Source organism: Mizuhopecten yessoensis, unplaced genomic scaffold (genome assembly GCF_002113885.1).
Source record: "Mizuhopecten yessoensis strain PY_sf001 unplaced genomic scaffold, ASM211388v2 scaffold10875, whole genome shotgun sequence".
Classification (NCBI taxonomy): Eukaryota; Metazoa; Mollusca; class Bivalvia; order Pectinida; family Pectinidae; genus Mizuhopecten; species Mizuhopecten yessoensis.
In genome coordinates this window covers 1-15,671 of record NW_018408765.1, presented here as the reverse complement: position 1 = coordinate 15,671, position 15,671 = coordinate 1, and the positions used below count along the sequence as shown (strand labels likewise).

The 15,671-nt window shown below is 40.1% G+C and overlaps 1 protein-coding gene across 1 annotated transcript in view; it reads left to right on the top strand.

Annotated features, from left to right (window-relative positions):
- Positions 1–15,632, top strand: part of LOC110463194 (centromere protein F-like) — a 65,753-nt gene extending 50,121 nt beyond the window's left edge. Inside the window, exons 26-29 of the mRNA XM_021517587.1 lie at positions 4,210–4,314; positions 5,566–5,755; positions 6,187–6,410; positions 14,471–15,632. Coding sequence (XP_021373262.1) covers positions 4,210–4,314; positions 5,566–5,755; positions 6,187–6,410; positions 14,471–14,617 — 666 coding nt within the window. The 3' untranslated portion in view covers positions 14,618–15,632. The remainder of the gene's footprint in view (positions 1–4,209; positions 4,315–5,565; positions 5,756–6,186; positions 6,411–14,470) is intronic.
- Positions 15,633–15,671: the final 39 nt, after the last annotated feature.

The window sequence follows — 15,671 nt, the reverse complement described above, 5'->3', positions numbered from 1 at the left end:
CCACCCCACCCCACCCCAGCCATCTCCTTTCAAATTCTTGTCCTTGCCAAATCCCCACCCTGTTGTTCCTCCTGGTAAAATCTCTAGAGAAAAATAACTTGGTAAAATTTTGAAGAAGTTAGACAGATAAACAATAGTTTTTAAGAAATACATAATTCAAAGGGTGTTTTGTTTCCAATTCTGGCTAAGATTAAAGACCAAAATGAGGCCAATGTTTCTCATGGACAAGCAGGCCTGCCCTAAGCCTCTACCTGCCTGTTTATACAGACACTAAGGCTAGCAGCTTTAAATATCAGTTTTGTTACCCTGTAAGGTTTGATGTATTCATATTTCAGAAGTCTTTATCCGAAGGGTGTCTACCTGATTCAGGTCTGTTCTGTAGCGACACAAAAAGATGGTAACTTTAATGAATACTGCATGGTTTGAATAGTAATGGATACTTGGCGACGGGCTCTGCTCCATTCTCTGAAGTTGTGTTGCATAATAATACATTTACATGAAGAATGGAACGGACAAACCAGGTGTTACGTTTTGACGTGACAGGTGAATTATGAAATCATCCAATCTTTATCCTACAGATCAAGGAGGTGAAAAAATCTGAAATACTGTTTACTTGTAAACATGATTCTGGAAATGTCAACACGCCTGTTTATCAGCAGAAACGTTACACAGAAATTTTGGCAAATGTTTACAGAAGAATGGATTAATGGAGTGTATGATTCATAAATTTGAACAGTCCACCTGACCTGAGACAAAGGTATACAAGTTTCCTCAACTGTTCTATGTTAACTGCAGTACAAGGACATGTTTCCACCAGAACAGACATCATATTTGGATTTTAGTCCAGCAATCCTTGGCTTTTATTAGTACCTCGGAAACTTCAGCTCGGATATTTAACGAGCTAAATCAATGGAGCTACAGGTGATTTAACAGCCGCCTTTGTTGATACCAGCATCTTCTAGGAATACCCCTGTCTGTTGTAAAACAATGGAGTTGGATTCGGAGTCTGTAACTTTGTGATTCAGAGAGATTCTGTGGAGGATATAGGTACAAAAGGTGTGTGTCAAGTTCTGTGTGGATATTTTCAAATGAGGCCGTGGATTTAATGTGGAATCTCCTGAACAGAGATATTCATAATTTGAAACTGTTATCTTTGTGAGGAAATGCTGGATAAACATTACAGTGCAGTCTCTCTGTAGAAATATATAACATAAAAATATGAGTGCTAAGTCACGACTAGTTCCGAATCGCCGGTGTAAGACTGCGGCTGCATACAGGCCCCGCCGGTCAACATGTGACACCTATTATACTAACTACATCCGTCAGACAGGTGGGAAAAACTTTGAGGTAAGTGTTTTTGTTGACCTGACTCACCTGGTCAAGCACTTTTGTGGTTGATTGATCTTTCAATTAAATACAAAAAGCACATAGAATTTATGTTTTTCATTTGTGTTTCATAATCAGCAATCATTTAAATGCAAAACTTGCCTCATCTGTTTAAACCTGTCTCCTAATATTGCCTCAAGTTTTTGTGTCGTGCCTGCGAGGCGACATATAGGTATTACTTAGTCAGCGTCGTTGTCGACTTCTTTAACAAGGTTTCCCCACGATAACTTGAGTTCCCTTGGGTTGATTGAACTCAAACTTCATACAGTGCTTTCTTACTAAAAGGGCTTGCTTGGGAATACTTTTCAGGTCCGAAGATTAAAGATCATGGTCAACGTGACTATAAATAAAAAATCTGTTTCCGTGCATGAACCCAAACTTCAAACAATGCTTCCTTACTAAAATTGCTTGCTTGGGATTGCTTTTCAGGTCCGAAGTCAAAGGTCAAGGTCACCGTTACTATAAATAGAAAATCTGTTTTGGGTAATAAGTCCAGTTTCCTTGGGGCAATCAACCTCAAAACTTCACACTGACTGCAGGCTACATGCATATCCACCCTTTTGGAATTCTTGTTTAGCTCATATCCGTCATCATCCATAAGTCTTAATAATCACTGAAGCGACTGACGTACTCCAAGCTCGGTTCAAATCTGAACTTCTGAACATCTTAAATAGCGCGCCTCACTAGCCTTTGATAAGCTGAGACATTTTCAGCTTCTCGAGACCAGCTGCTGCAATTGACTCAAAACTTGTGGTACAAGTACAGTGTTTTTACATCACTTTTTGTGCCAATCTGAAAGTCCAAGATGGCTGCTCTGGTTACCGTCTTCTAAATCCCTCTATGAACTTAAACACAAATGCTAATAAACCAATTTCATTGAAACTTCGTTAGTTTGACTATCTGTTATTTTGGAATAAAATCAAAATATAATATTTCCCCACTCAAAAAAGATTTTTGTTTTCTTAATTATTTCAAATTGTGGAATCACGACATCAGATAGTGTAGATTATAAGCTTGATCACATTACTTTATGATGTCACATAAAGTGATATATAGTGAGGTACAGATCAAGGCCACTCTCTGTCATCCTTGATACCCAGGGGTTACGCTCACTGTCGCTCTCTACACCCCTGGAATCATCCTCGATACCCAGGGGTTACGCTCACATTCCCTCTCTACACCACTGGAATCATCCTTGATACCCAGGGGTTATGCTCACTTTCGCTCTCTACACCCCTGGAATCATCCTTGATACCCAGGGGTTACGCTCACATTCGCTCTCTACACCCCTGGAATCATCCTCGATACCCAGGGGTTACGCTCACTTTCACTCTCTACACCCCTGGAACCATCCTCGATACCCAGGGGTTATGCTCACTTTCACTCTCTACACCCCTGGAACCATCCTCGATATCATGGGGTTACGCTCACTGTCGCTCTCTACACCCCTGGAATCATCGTTGATACCCAGGGGTTATGCTCACTTTCACTCTCTACACCCCTGGAATCATCCTCGATATCTAGGGGTTACGCTCACTCTCCTCTCTACACCCCTGGAACCATCCTCGATATCATGGGGTTACGCTCACTTTCCTCTCTACACCCCTGGAATCATCGTTGATACCCAGGGGTTACGCTCACATTCGCTCTCTACACCACTGGAATCATCCCTGATACCCAGGGGTTACGCTCCCATTCGCTCTCTACACCACTGGAATCATCCCTGATACCCAGGGGTTACGCTCACATCCGCTCTCTACACCACTGGAATCATCCCTGATACCCAGGGGTTACGCTCCCATTCGCTCTCTACACCACTGGAATCATCCCTGATACCCAGGGGTTACGCTCACTTTCGCTCTCTACACCCCTAGAATATGTCATAGCAAAATTGAAGACTCAGTGTGCGACTCCTTGTTGATGAGACAACAGGGTAGTGAACATAGACGGTCGGACACCCTAACCCTCGGCCACTGTGACCCATTCTATGATCACCATTTACAACAATAAACTATTATCAATATGTTACGTACAGTATAATTGTTAGCTCACCAGTCCAAACGACAAGGGAGTTTATGGTAGGATCCATTTCTGTGTGTGCTGCCTCTTTTTTATCACCTTAAAAAAAGAATTGTGTGTGTGTGTGTGTGTGTGTGTGGGGGGGGGGGGGGGGGGGGGGGAGTTAGAGTTATCATGGAGCATGTCCATTCATTAACCTGAGAAAGAACAATCATACAAAGTGTAAACTTGGTGTGCCTGTTGCCCTGAGTAATAAAAAGATTCCTATTGATTTTGGGAATATTCTGCCAAGGTCAAGGTCACAGTTGCTAATAATAGATCATCAGTTAGCTAACAGTTGGCTCATCAGAAATGCACCAGCAGGTTCTGGGTTTGAATCCCACGTTGGTTCATTGCTTGTCTAGTTATTAATTGGTGCTGTGACTCGGACTATTTCAGTGATCCTTACATAAAGCTGTTCTAAGATCAGCAGTATTTAGAGTGAAACCATTATATATATATTTGTGTGTATACTGGACTGGGTTAATCGTTCAGATCCAGGTAGCTCAAATGGTAGAGCGTCTGTCTAGAGTTTTGAAGGTCTTGGGTTTGAATCGCGGTCTGGCTGTTCTTTTTCTTTTCCTTTTACATACATGTGTATTGTAATTAGTTACGTTAAATTCAGTGATATGCTATTATATGTTTCACCCTTTTTCACTGAAGCTGGATCAAAAGTGGAATTTCATTGGATGCCTGATTGACCAATGACAAATTAAAATGGATACCTATCGTGCTAGGTAGTTATTTGTTTTCTCTTTTTTTTAGCCTAGTACAGTGCAGAATGCTGTCATGGTCCTCGGAATTCATCGGTCAAAATCAGAGGTGGATATCAACAGTGTGATCTCTAATGATTCTGCTACCTCTATGAAGGTAATAATGATTCTTTGGTACATGTATGAACAGACATCGTTACATTTTTGTTGTATCTGAGATAAAGAATTACACAGCAGAACGGTCTAATTACACCCCGGTGTTTTACCGACAATTCCTATTGACTCATTCACGACTGAAGACACATTTGAACTCTTCCAATTCAAAGGTTGGAATAGTTCATTATGATGTTTCAGGGGTGAATCAGTTAAACATCACTTTGTACTAAATAGAACCACTACAATAATATTGTTATGGTAAACACACTTTGTAGTATAACAAGAATGAAAACAATATATTCTATTTACACTCCCTCCCCTTTTGCCTGATTTGCAATAGGGATGGGGTGGAGGCTAGGGGTTGGGATTAGGAAGGGATTTGGTGAGGGATGGGGGGTAGGGGTTAGGTATAGAGTTGGGAGAGAACACAGGTGAGGGATGGGGGGTAGGGGTTAGGTATGGAGCTGGGAGGGAACACAGGTGAGGAATGGGGGTGGGGTAGGGGTTAGGTATGGAGTTGGGAGGGAACACAGGTGAGGGATGGGGGGTAGTGGTTAGGTATGGAGTTAAGAGGGAACACAGGTGTTGGATGGGGGTGGGGTAGGGGTTTGGTATGGAGTTAAGATGGAACACAGGTGTGGGATGGGGGTGGGGGGTAGGGGTTTGGTATGGAGTTGAGAGGGAACACAGTTGTGGGATGGGGGTGGGGGGTAGGGGTTTGGTATGGAGTTAAGAGGGAACACAGGTGTGGGATGGGGGTGGGGGTAGGGGTAAGGTATGGAGTTAAGAGGGAACACAGGTGTGGTATGGGGTAGGGGAGTAGGGGTTCGGTCTGGAGTTAAGAGGGAACACAGGTGTGGGATGGGGGTGGGGTAGGGGTTAGATATGGAGTTAAGAGGAAACACATGTGTGGGATGGGGATGGGGGGTAGGGGTTAGGTATGGAGTTAGGAGGGAAAACAGGTGTGGGATTGGGGTGGGGAGTAGGGGTTTGGTATGGAGTAAAGAGGGAACACAGGTGTGGGATGGGGGTGGGGGGGTAGGGGTTAGGTATGGAGTTGAGTGGGAACACAGTTGTGGGATGCACTAGGTCCCCCTGTTTCTTATCCTTTGTAGAAATTTATGGTAATATGGATCTTCAATACTAGTTTATGTTATAAGCTCACAATAGGAAATATTCCCTTGTGTAAATTTACTTCTGTCTCCCTTATTAATGAACACAACAGTTACACCATTTCTGATTATGTTTTCAGCGGTCACAGACACACCTATTTGTGTCAACAAAGGTTGGCGAACACATTAAACCGGAGATGTTTTCCTTGCCACGCGAGGAGGCAAGACTTGCTACAACAACTTTACCCAAGAAAGGTCTGATCAAACTTACGGCCCTTGAAGATGAGCTTGAGGGAACTTTTAATTTTGGAATACACAATGGACGCGATGGTAAGGCCTGCGAGATATTAGCTGCTTTTGAGATAAATTTCTGTTTTTGTAATAAACTTTTGAAGTTAAATTCAATACTCAATCTCCAATCACAATACAGTTGCTCAAACCATGTAAGCTGACTGGTCAATATTCTCTTTAAAATTAATTTTCATATACTTTTGATATACTCATTATTAACTAAATATTGTTATTTTCACCCCAGTCATATTTTCACGCTTCACCAACAAAAGTCAGTTTTCATTATATATTTCACAATCAAAATTCTATTTATAGTACCGGTAAGTAATGTACAGAGAAATGCAGTAATGATTGCTATCATGATAAATTGATTCTCTCATTATGCATACATGCGGACAAGAAGGGCATAATTTAAACTGCAGTAATAATTTCCGAGTGCACAATACCAACTTTTGGAAATATCATAACAGATACATCTGACATGGAGGAGATAGAGCGCCAAAGACGTAGGCACAGTGCGTCCCAGGGCAAACACAAAATGCTGTTCCGGCGCAAGAATATCCAGGACCAGATTATAGCAGGAAATCAACTCCTGGAGGAAGAGGAAAGACAGAAAGAGGAACAGGTGGACATGGATAAAGCACTAGAGGAATACACAATGGGGGAACTATCTCAAAACCTCACACAGTTTATTGTAAGTAGGGGCCCACCATGGAGGAACTATCTCAAAACCTCGCACAGTTTATTGTAAGTAGGGGCTCACCATGGGGGAACTATCTCAAAACCTCACTCATTTTATTGTAAGTAGGGGCTCACCATGGAGGAACTATCTCAAAACCTCGCACAGTTTATTGTAAGTAGGGGCTCACCATGGGAGAATTATCCAAAAACCTCACACAGTTAATTGTACGTAGGGACTCACCATGGAGGAACTATCTCAAAACCTCACACAGTTAATTGTTAGTAGGGACTCACCATGGAGGAACTATCTCAAAACCTCACACAGTTAATTGTTAGTAGGGACTCACCATGGAGGAACTATCTCAAAACCTCACACAGTTAATTGTTAGTAGGGACTCACCATGGAGGAACTATCTCAAAACCTCACACAGTTAATTGTAAGTAGGGACTCACCATGGGGGAACTATCTCAAAACCTCACACAGTTAATTGTAAGTAGGGACTCACCATGGGGGAACTATCTCAAAACCTCACACAGTTAATTGTAAGTAGGGACTCACCATGGGGGAACTATCTCAAAACCTCACACAGTTAATTGTAAGTAGGGACTCACCATGGGGGAACTATCTCAAAACCTCACACAGTTAATTGTAAGTAGGGACTCACCATGGGGGAACTATCTCAAAACCTCACACAGTTAATTGTAAGTAGGGACTCACCATGGGGGAACTATCTCAAAACCTCACACAGTTAATTGTAAGTAGGGACTCACCATGGGGGAACTATCTCAAAACCTCACACAGTTAATTGTAAGTAGGGACTCACCATGGGGGAACTATCTCAAAACCTCACACAGTTAATTGTAAGTAGGGACTCACCATGGGGGAACTATCTCAAAACCTCACACAGTTAATTGTAAGTAGGGACTCACCATGGGGGAACTATCTCAAAACCTCACACAGTTAATTGTAAGTAGGGACTCACCATGGGGGAACTATCTCAAAACCTCACACAGTTAATTGTAAGTAGGGACTCACCATGGGGGAACTATCTCAAAACCTCACACAGTTAATTGTAAGTAGGGACTCACCATGGGGGAACTATCTCAAAACCTCACACAGTTAATTGTAAGTAGGGACTCACCATGGGGGAACTATCTCAAAACCTCACACAGTTAATTGTAAGTAGGGACTCACCATGGGGGAACTATCTCAAAACCTCACACAGTTAATTGTAAGTAGGGACTCACCATGGGGGAACTATCTCAAAACCTCACACAGTTAATTGTAAGTAGGGACTCACCATGGGGGAACTATCTCAAAACCTCACACAGTTAATTGTAAGTAGGGACTCACCATGGGGGAACTATCTCAAAACCTCACACAGTTAATTGTAAGTAGGGACTCACCATGGGGGAACTATCTCAAAACCTCACACAGTTAATTGTAAGTAGGGACTCACCATGGGGGAACTATCTCAAAACCTCACACAGTTAATTGTAAGTAGGGACTCACCATGGGGGAACTATCTCAAAACCTCACACAGTTAATTGTAAGTAGGGACTCACCATGGGGGAACTATCTCAAAACCTCACACAGTTAATTGTAAGTAGGGACTCACCATGGGGGAACTATCTCAAAACCTCACACAGTTAATTGTAAGTAGGGACTCACCATGGGGGAACTATCTCAAAACCTCACACAGTTAATTGTAAGTAGGGACTCACCATGGGGGAACTATCTCAAAACCTCACACAGTTAATTGTAAGTAGGGACTCACCATGGGGGAACTATCTCAAAACCTCACACAGTTAATTGTAAGTAGGGACTCACCATGGGGGAACTATCTCAAAACCTCACACAGTTAATTGTAAGTAGGGACTCACCATGGGGGAACTATCTCAAAACCTCACACAGTTAATTGTAAGTAGGGACTCACCATGGGGGAACTATCTCAAAACCTCACACAGTTAATTGTAAGTAGGGACTCACCATGGGGGAACTATCTCAAAACCTCACACAGTTAATTGTAAGTAGGGACTCACCATGGGGGAACTATCTCAAAACCTCACACAGTTAATTGTAAGTAGGGACTCACCATGGGGGAACTATCTCAAAACCTCACACAGTTAATTGTAAGTAGGGACTCACCATGGGGGAACTATCTCAAAACCTCACACAGTTAATTGTAAGTAGGGACTCACCATGGGGGAACTATCTCAAAACCTCACACAGTTAATTGTAAGTAGGGACTCACCATGGGGGAACTATCTCAAAACCTCACACAGTTAATTGTAAGTAGGGACTCACCATGGGGGAACTATCTCAAAACCTCACACAGTTAATTGTAAGTAGGGACTCACCATGGGGGAACTATCTCAAAACCTCACACAGTTAATTGTAAGTAGGGACTCACCATGGGGGAACTATCTCAAAACCTCACACAGTTAATTGTAAGTAGGGACTCACCATGGGGGAACTATCTCAAAACCTCACACAGTTAATTGTAAGTAGGGACTCACCATGGGGGAACTATCTCAAAACCTCACACAGTTAATTGTAAGTAGGGACTCACCATGGGGGAACTATCTCAAAACCTCACACAGTTTATTGTAAGTAGGGGCTCACCATGGGGGAACTATCTCAAAACCTCACACAGTTTATTGTAAGTAGGGGCTCACCATGGGGGAACTATCTCAAAACCTCACACAGTTTATTGTAAGTAGGGAGCACCATAGGGGAATTATCCCAAAACCTCACAGTTTATTGTAAGTAGGGAGCACCATAGGGGAATTATCCCAAAACCTCACAGTTTATTGTACGTAGGGGCTCACCATGGGGGAACTATCTCAAAACCTCACACAGTTTATTGTAAGTAGGGGCTCACCATGGGGGAACTATCTCAAAACCTCACACAGTTTATTGTAAGTAGGGAGCACCATAGGGGAATTATCCCAAAACCTCACAGTTTATTGTAAGTAGGGAGCACCATAGGGGAATTATCCCAAAACCTCACAGTTTATTGTACGTAGGGGCTCACCATGGGGGAACTATCTCAAAACCTCACACAGTTTATTGTAAGTAGGGGCTCACCATGGGGGAACTATCTCAAAACCTCACACAGTTTATTGTAAGTAGGGGCTCACCATGGGAGGACTATCCCAAAACCTCACACAGTTTATTGTAAAACGGGGCTCACCATGGGAGAATTATCCCAAAATCTCACTCAGTTTGTTGTAATTAGGGGCTCACCATGGAGGAACTATCCCAAAACCTCACTCATTTTATTGTAAGTAGGAGCTCACCATGGGGTAAATATTCCAAACTTCACACAGTTTATTGTAAGCAGGGGCTCACCATGAGGGAACTATCCAAAACCTCACACAGTTCATTGTAGGTAGGGGCTCACCATGAGGAACTATCCCAAACCTCATACAGTTAATTGTATGTAGGGGCTCATCATAGGGAAACTATCCCGAACCTCACACAGTTTATTGTAAGTAGGGGCTCACCATGAGGAACTATCCCAATCCTCACACAGTTAATTGTACGTAGGGGCTCACCATGAGGAACTATCCCAAACCTCACACAGTTTATTGTACGTAGTGGCTCACCATGAGGAACTATCCCAAACCTCACATAGTTTATTTTAAGTAGGGGCTCCCCATGAGGAACTATCCCAAACCTCACATAGTTTATTTTAAGTAGGGGCTCCCCATGAGGAACTATCCCAAACCTCACATAGTTTATTTTAAGTAGGGGCTCACCATGGAGGAACTATCCCAAAACCTCACACAGTTTATTGTAAGTAGGGACTCACCATGGGGGAACTATCTCAAAACCTCACACAGTTAATTGGAAGAAGGGACTCACCATGGGGGAACTATCTCAAAACCTCACACAGTTAATTGTAAGTAGGGACTCACCATGGGGGAACTATCTCAAAACCTCACACAGTTAATTGTAAGTAGGGACTCACCATGGGGGAACTATCTCAAAACCTCACACAGTTTATTGTAAGTAAGGGCTCGCCATGGGGGAATTATCCCAAAACCTCACACAGTTTATTGTAAGTAGGGGCTCACCATGAGGAACTATCCCAAACCTCACACAGTTTATTGTACGTAGGGGCTCACCATGAGGAACTATCCCAAACCTCACATAGTTTATTTTAAGTAGGGGCTCACCATGAGGAACTATCCCAAACCTCACACAGTTTATTGTAAGTAGGGGCTCACCATGGAGGAACTATCCCAAAACCTCACACAGTTTATTGTATGTAGGGGCTCACCATGAGGAACTATCCCAATTCTCACACAGTTAATTGTACGTAGGGGCTCACCATGAGGAACTATCCCAAACCTCACATAGTTTATTGTAAGTAGGGGCTCACCATGGGGTAACTGTCCCAAACCTAACACAGTTTATTGTAAGTAGGGGCTCACCATTGGGGAACTATCCCAAACCTCACATAGTTTATTGTTAGTAGGGGCTCACCATGGTGAACTATCCCAAACCTCACACAGTTTATTGTAAGAAGGGGCTCACCATGGGGGAACTATCCCAAACCTCACACAGTTTATTGTAAGTAGGGGCTCACCATGGGGGAACTATCCCAAATCTCACATAGTTTATTGTTAGTAGGGGCTCACCATGGGGAAACTGTATCAAACAAAAACATGATTCCTGTTATTGTGTGTGTCATTTATTAAGATCCGATGTAGACAATGACAAACCCTGTAACATGTACATAGTACAAACTATAGTCAAATAGCAAGGGAAGTAACTCTTAAACAAAATTATTACCACTTTAACAGACTTACAATATATCTTTTGATATGAGATCTGACTCTGTATATATATAATTTCTCAAAAGTATACATATATTACAGATTATATTCCATAAATCCTCGTTTATAAATGTTACTTAAAAGATGAATAGCATACCTGTATGTGTGTATGGCACAGGTCCATGGCACAGGTCCATGGCACAACTCATTCAATTTGATGTACATGTATTAGCTGATCGTAGATCATAAAGATGCTTACAGTATTTATGGAATTTTATGACTGCAATTCTAACCACAGTTTTTCTGACTGATTGTGTCACAGTAACTTTAAACATCATACATTTGTATCATTAGAAGAGGCTTACTATGGGAGGCCTACCATGGGAGACCTATCCTAGGACGTTAAACAGCTGTGTATAGAATAGGTTACCATTGGGAACAACTATCCCAAAACATTGCTCAGTATATTGATAGAAGGGCCTCACCATTTAGGGACTGTGTCAAAACATCTAACACTACATTTTATGTAGAGGTACACCCCAAAACATCTAACACTACATTTTATGTAGAGATACATCCCAAAACAACTAACACTACATTTTATGTAGAGATACATCCCAAAACAACTAACACTACATTTTATGTAGAGATACATCCCAAAACAACTAACACTACATTTTATGTAGAGATACACCCCAAAACATCTAACACTACATTTTATGTAGAGATACATCCCAAAACATCTAACACTACATTTTATGTAGAGATACACCCCAAAACATCTAACACTACATTTTATGTAGAGATACATCCCAAAACATCTAACACTACATTTTATGTAGAGATACACCCCAAAACATCTAACACTACATTTTATGTAGAGATACATCCCAAAACATCTAACACTACATTTTATGTAGAGATACACCCCAAAACATCTAACACTACATTTTATGTAGAGATACATCCCAAAACATCTAACACTACATTTTATGTAGAGATACACCCCAAAACATCTAACACTACATTTTATGTAGAGATACATCCCAAAACATCTAACACTACATTTTATGTAGAGATACACCCCAAAACATCTAACACTACATTTTATGTAGAGATACATCCCAAAACATCTAACACTACATTTTATGTAGAGATACACCCCAAAACATCTAACACTACATTTTATGTAGAGATACATCCCAAAACATCTAACACTACATTTTATGTAGAGATACACCCCAAAACATCTAACACTACATTTTATGTAGAGATACATCCCAAAACATCTAACACTACATTTTATGTAGAGATACACCCCAAAACATCTAACACTACATTTTATGTAGAGATACATCCCAAAACATCTAACACTACATTTTATGTAGAGATACACCCCAAAACATCTAACACTACATTTTATGTAGAGATACATCCCAAAACATCTAACACTACATTTTATGTAGAGATACACCCCAAAACATCTAACACTACATTTTATGTAGAGATACATCCCAAAACATCTAACACTACATTTTATGTAGAGATACACCCCAAAACATCTAACACTACATTTTATGTAGAGATACATCCCAAAACATCTAACACTACATTTTATGTAGAGATACACCCCAAAACATCTAACACTACATTTTATGTAGAGATACATCCCAAAACATCTAACACTACATTTTATGTAGAGATACACCCCAAAACATCTAACACTACATTTTATGTAGAGATACATCCCAAAACATCTAACACTACATTTTATGTAGAGATACACCCCAAAACATCTAACACTACATTTTATGTAGAGATACATCCCAAAACATCTAACACTACATTTTATGTAGAGATACACCCCAAAACATCTAACACTACATTTTATGTAGAGATACATCCCAAAACATCTAACACTACATTTTATGTAGAGATACACCCCAAAACATCTAACACTACATTTTATGTAGAGATACATCCCAAAACATCTAACACTACATTTTATGTAGAGATACACCCCAAAACATCTAACACTACATTTTATGTAGAGATACATCCCAAAACATCTAACACTACATTTTATGTAGAGATACACCCCAAAACATCTAACACTACATTTTATGTAGAGATACATCCCAAAACATCTAACACTACATTTTATGTAGAGATACACCCCAAAACATCTAACACTACATTTTATGTAGAGATACATCCCAAAACATCTAACACTACATTTTATGTAGAGATACACCCCAAAACATCTAACACTACATTTTATGTAGAGATACATCCCAAAACATCTAACACTACATTTTATGTAGAGATACACCCCAAAACATCTAACACTACATTTTATGTAGAGATACATCCCAAAACATCTAACACTACATTTTATGTAGAGATACACCCCAAAACATCTAACACTACATTTTATGTAGAGATACACCCCAAAACATCTAACACTACATTTTATGTAGAGATACACCCCAAAACATCTAACACTACATTTTATGTAGAGATACACCCCAAAACATCTAACACTACATTTTATGTAGAGATACACCCCAAAACAACTAACACTACATTTTATGTAGAGATACACCCCAAAACATCTAACACTACATTTTATGTAGAGATACACCCAAAAACATCTAACACTACATTTTATGTAGAGATACACCCAAAAACAATTAATTGTTTCTACTGTTTCTTGTTCATTGTTCAATTTATTGGTTGGCTGTGGTACTTATCTCAGTAGCTAATCAACATCTAGTATACTTGTATTATTGGTGGGTTGTGGTACTTACCTCAGCAGCCAATCAGCATCTAGTATACATGTATTTGTATTATTGGTGGGTTGTGGTACTTTCCTCAGCAGCTAATCAACATCTAGTATACAAGTATAATTGGTGAGTTGTGGTACTTACCTCAGCAGCCAATCAGCATCTACAAGTATTATTGGTGGGTTGTGGTACTTACCTCAGCAGCCAATCAGCATCTAGTATACATGTATTTGTATTATTGGTGGGTTGTGGTACTTACCTCAGCAGCCAATCAGCATCTAGTAAACATGTATTTGTACTATCGGTGGGTTGTGGTACTTATCTCAGCAGCCAATCAGCATCTAGTATACATGTATTTGTATTATTGGTAGGTTGTGGTACTTACCTCAGCAGCCAATCAACATCTAGTATACATGTATGTCCAGTATGATGCCTGTCTCGTTCAGCGAAGTATGTTCACATTGAGGCAGTATGTGATGGGTTTTTTTGTTGTTTACAGGGTAGCAGTAAAAAGAAAACTGGGTCAAGTGTTGCAACTGTAAGGTCAAAGGGCAAAGTGTACGAACAGGTCGAGGAACCTAAGCAGCAAAGGACAATAACTCTGCCTGCTATTAACACACTAAATATCAATGTGTTCGGGAGCTAGTGGTGTGAACACGTGGATATTCCAATAATAATGTTGACAACAGCAGTGTGAACTTTTATTAAGTACACCAATCAAATCTGGATTTTGCACCTCATGTTAGTTGGGGAGATTACTTTACGCAATATTTTACTGCCAGTACTAGCACAACTGACCTGATGGGAACCTTTCTAGAACAACTTCAACTGTGATTACAAATTATTACATACAATTCATAGTGTGTGCATTTCAAAATGGTATTTCGGATCCACAGTGAGAAATTTAACACATATCATTGTTTGAAACTGGTCAAAATGTTCAATTTTTCGGGTACTTTGTAGTTAATCATGAGAATTTCTTTTCTCCCATTACATCTATTTAAACGATTGTTTCTTGAAATATTTTTATACTAGGATTTCAGTAATCTTAGATGATATTATTGTTCAGTTATCTGCAATCAACATGGTAAGGTGTTGTTGAGGTCAGGGTCACTGGGGGGTGAGGTCAGTAAGAATTAATCTTGGCACTTTTAGGGGTCAAAGGTCATTTATCCATTTATTGTATTTATTCAAAGATCAACCACTAAATACTTTGGTGTTTTTTCAGGATGTTTATTGAACATTTGTTAAAAGTTCATACCAAAAAGACACAATTTTAGGAGAGGAGTTTTATCGTCAGATATGTAAGGATTCAGGAATTTCAGATTTTTGGAGGAATGTTCCAGAATTTGGTATGGAGTTTAAAATATTTTGACGTTCATTTAAGGGGTCTGGTTGAGGGAGCAATGAAGAATTTTGTTATACAGGGATTCTGAAACTTTTTAGTGATTATAGTTTCTTTTACATAGAGAGTCTTCTCCTAATCTTTGTTTTAGTAGGAATAAGTTAGAAAAATAAGGGGTTAAGTTTTTTATTTGAAGAATTTAATGGCATTTTGAGTGAATAATTTAAACTGTTTAGAAGTACATCATGATATAGAGTTAATTTGTTGTATATATAGATTTAATATGTGAAGCTTGATGTACTATATTGAGTTTTTTGTTTGTGTTGATAACATATGTTTTAATCAAACAAGAGAC